General features: G+C 35.5%; 1 protein-coding gene across 1 annotated transcript; it reads left to right on the top strand.

Moving 5' to 3' along the window:
- Positions 1 to 327: 327 nt before the first annotated feature.
- Positions 328 to 2,016, top strand: LOC145123386 (benzoate carboxyl methyltransferase-like). The gene is made up of 4 exons (XM_079058601.1): positions 328 to 414; positions 541 to 951; positions 1,098 to 1,352; positions 1,441 to 2,016. The coding sequence occupies exons 1-4, from the start codon at positions 340 to 342 to the stop codon at positions 1,810 to 1,812; spliced, it is 1,113 nt and encodes a 370-aa protein (XP_078914727.1). The 5' UTR covers positions 328 to 339; the 3' UTR covers positions 1,813 to 2,016.
- Positions 2,017 to 3,571: the final 1,555 nt, after the last annotated feature.

Below are 3,571 nucleotides of genomic sequence, written 5' to 3'. Positions count from 1 at the left end.
ATGGAAACATTTATGGCCCAACAAAAATATATAAGGAATGCATGGAAACATCTTATGGCCCAACAAAAATATATAAAACTATTAATATCATTATCCCTAAAACAAAATATCTTCTTCCTTCGTTCTTAAAGTCTCATATCCAACTTTTTATCACATAAAAACCTTTTGTTGGTTTTTAAAAGGATCGGTTTGAGATTTGAATCATTTATTTAATAAATGCCAATTAGGAACAGAGAATAACGTTTTTAATACTTATTATTATTATTGTTGTAAATTTGGCCCCCGGTTGAAGCATATAAATAAAGGCAGCTTTAGAGCAAAGGCAAAGGCAACATAGTCATGGAAGTTGAAAACATACTACACATGAATATCGGCCATGGAGAATCAAGCTACGCGAGTAACTCATTTCTTCAGGTCTCTTACACTCATTAAATACTCATATTAATTAGGAAATTGGTGGTTTTACACTCCCTCCCTCAGTATATATCCTATGTGAAAGAGTGCGTCTTTAATTAATGTTGTAATCAAATTATTTTTCAGGAAAGTGTCATACGGAAAACTCTGACTGTTTTACAAGATACAATCAAGGGAATGGTTAATATCGAAGCCGCCTTCAGCAAATGTTTCGTACTGGCAGACTTAGGATGTGGCACCGGGACAAATACACTTTTGCTTGCATCTATGGTTATTGATATAGTCCTTGAACTGTGTAAAGAAGATAACTATAAAGCACCAAAGCTTCAAGTGTGCTTAAATGATCTTTTTGGAAATGATTTCAATACCATTTTCAAGTTGCTTTCGAACTTTTATGCAAATCTTCAGAAGAAGAAGGGAGAAAACATTGCCTCTTGTTTTGTTTCAGCTAATCCCGGTTCCTTTTATGGTCGACTCTTTCAAGATGAAAGCTTACACCTTGTTCACTCCTCTTATGCTGTTCATTGGCTTTCTCAGGTTTGAATATAGAAACACATTTAAACCAGACAAAAAAGATTTTAGGAAACGTATATGCATACATGGTTGCATAATCATATAAAATAAAAAATAGTTAATTCAAGCTATTTTACATGCAGATTCATAGTAACTTGAACATTTTATAGGTACCTGAAGGCATTGAAAACAACAAAGAAAATATATACATGGCGAAATCAAGTCCACTGAATGTGTTTGAAGCGTATAAAAGTCAATTTCATACCGACTTTATAAAGTTTCTACAAATGCGGTCCAAGGAAGTAGTACATGGTGGGTGCATGGTTTTAACCTTTCGTGGTCGAAGTAGTGCTGATCCAACCACTGATGATGGTGCCCGTATTTTTGAGCTACTAGCTCAATCACTACTCAATATGGTCAAAGAGGTATAATTAAGGTTCTTCATTATATGACAATAAAGACTTGAAATTTTTTTCAGTGTTTGTAACTATATATGCTTTTAATAACTTCTAGGGACTGGTTCAAGAATCATATATGCACTCATTCAATGTCCCAAACTATGCTCCATGCGAGGATGAAGTCAGGTGTACTATTCACGATGAGGGATCATTTTCTCTTGATACCTTTAATGTTTTTCAAGTAAATTGGGATCCATATGATACAGACTACACAAATGTGAAAGATTTAGATGAGCATAGCCACATCCATGGGGAAAATTGTGCAAATGTTCTGAGAGCTGTTTATGAACCTTTGTTGACATCTCATTTCGGAAATTTAATAAATATTGATGTGCTATTTCAGAAGTTCCAGAAGCTAGTGGCTAAAGATCTAGCAAACAAAAAAACCAGACACTTTAATGTAGTCATTTCATTGACTAGAAAATGAGATATTCATGTATTCAAATCAGTCCATTGGTTGTGTTAAACTTTTTGGTTATTCAAAGATCTATTCAATGAGAGATATATATACATCGATCATGGACTCTATATATAAAGGTATGTGACGTTTGGTATGATAGAATGGAATGACAAATAAAATGGAATAGACGAGGTAATGGAATGGACAAGATGATGAAATAGATTATTATCATTCTATTGTGATGTTTGGTTGCTTTATGTGAATGGAATGAACCATTAATCAATGTTGTTTGGTATATAAGATTGGATTAATAAATGGAATGGATGTAATTGAAAATGGCTAAAATACCCTCAACACAAATACTCTGCTCCTAAATAACTCAGATAGGCACATATAATATTTTTTTCTCTGACTTATATTATAATATGCTACTAAATAACACATTCATGGTATAACACCCGAAAAATTAATACAAAGTGCACCTAAAATTTTCTATATTTAGTTATTTATTTGGTGTACTAGAATGGGAATGTATTCTCATTGCCTTTGAACGGAAGATGCACAATATATCTATATATATATATATATATATATATATATATATATATATATATATATATATATATATATATTTATGTGCATCTTCCGTTCCAAAGGCAATGAGAATACGTGTGTGTATATATATATACACACACACACACAACAAGCGTGGGCTAAGATTGGGCCTTCACTAAGAATGAGTTGCATACAAGACTATCATACAACATAAATATACACTAACATCCCCCTACAGTTTTATCGGGAGTCATGCCACAAACATTTAAACTGAAGCGAAAATCATGAAAGAGAGAAGACGAAAGGCCCTTGGTGAATATATCGGCATACTGAGATGTTGAAGGGACATGAAGGACTTTGATATGACCAAGAGCAACCTTGCCACGCACGAAATGAATGTCAATTTCAATACGCTTGGTCCGTTGGTGTTGAAGCGGGTTGGACAACATGTACATTGCACTCACATTATCACAGTATACGATAGTTGCTTTTCCGGTTGGGCACCGGAGTTCAAGGAGAAGATTGTGAAGCCAAGATGTCTCAGCTATGTCATTTGAGACACCATGATATTCGACCTCTGCACTGGATCTGGAGAGTGGCCTGACGCTTCGATGACCATGAAATTAGATTTTCGCCAATAAATATATAATAGTCGGATGTGGAGCGATGAGTGGCTGAGCATTCGCCCCAGTCTGCGTCTGTATAAGTGGTGAGAGCGGTGGTAGAGGATCTATGAATCTGAATATCGTGATCGATTGTACCACGAATGTAGTGCAAAATGCACTTGAGAGCATGAAGATGTTGCTCGCGTGGGTCATGCATGTATAGACATATATGTTGAACTGCAAAAGTAATATATGGTCTGGTAAAGGTTAGCTACTAAAGCGTATCTGCCATACTATGAAAGAAAGTCGGATCCGTGACCGGAGGACCGGAGGAGTCCAGTTTGTGAACTGGTTCTGCTGGGGTGCGACAAGGGTTGCAGTTCATCATGTGAGCACGATAAAGAATTTTAGTGGCATATTTCTTCTGAGAAAGAAATATTATCGTGGAAGATCGCACTGCAGAGATCCCTAGGAAATAGTTCAGAGCTCCAAGATCTGTCATGGCAAACTCACGGCTAAGCTGTGAAATAATCTGCTGAAGCATAGTTGTGGAGGAGGTTGTAAGAATAATATCATCAACATAAAGAAGCAAATAAGTTGTGGCATTAGAACTCTGCAATATAAAT

Source organism: Lactuca virosa, chromosome 7, assembly GCF_052849685.1.
Source record: "Lactuca virosa cultivar CGN04683 chromosome 7, Lactuca_virosa_CGN04683_v6, whole genome shotgun sequence".
NCBI classification, from domain to species: domain Eukaryota; kingdom Viridiplantae; phylum Streptophyta; class Magnoliopsida; order Asterales; family Asteraceae; genus Lactuca; species Lactuca virosa.
This window is presented reverse-complemented; position numbering and strand designations above follow the sequence as displayed.

What these genes read in the sequence shown, in the direction of transcription:
- LOC145123386 (XM_079058601.1), top strand. Translation starts at nt 340, where the DNA reads ATGGAAGTTGAAAACATACTACACATGAATATCGGCCATGGAGAATCA. An exon ending in CGAGTAACTCATTTCTTCAG is followed by an intron (nt 415 to 540) that starts GTCTCTTACACT and finishes ATTATTTTTCAG; the next exon opens with GAAAGTGTCATACGGAAAAC. An exon ending in TACTCAATATGGTCAAAGAG is followed by an intron (nt 1,353 to 1,440) that starts GTATAATTAAGG and finishes AATAACTTCTAG; the next exon opens with GGACTGGTTCAAGAATCATA.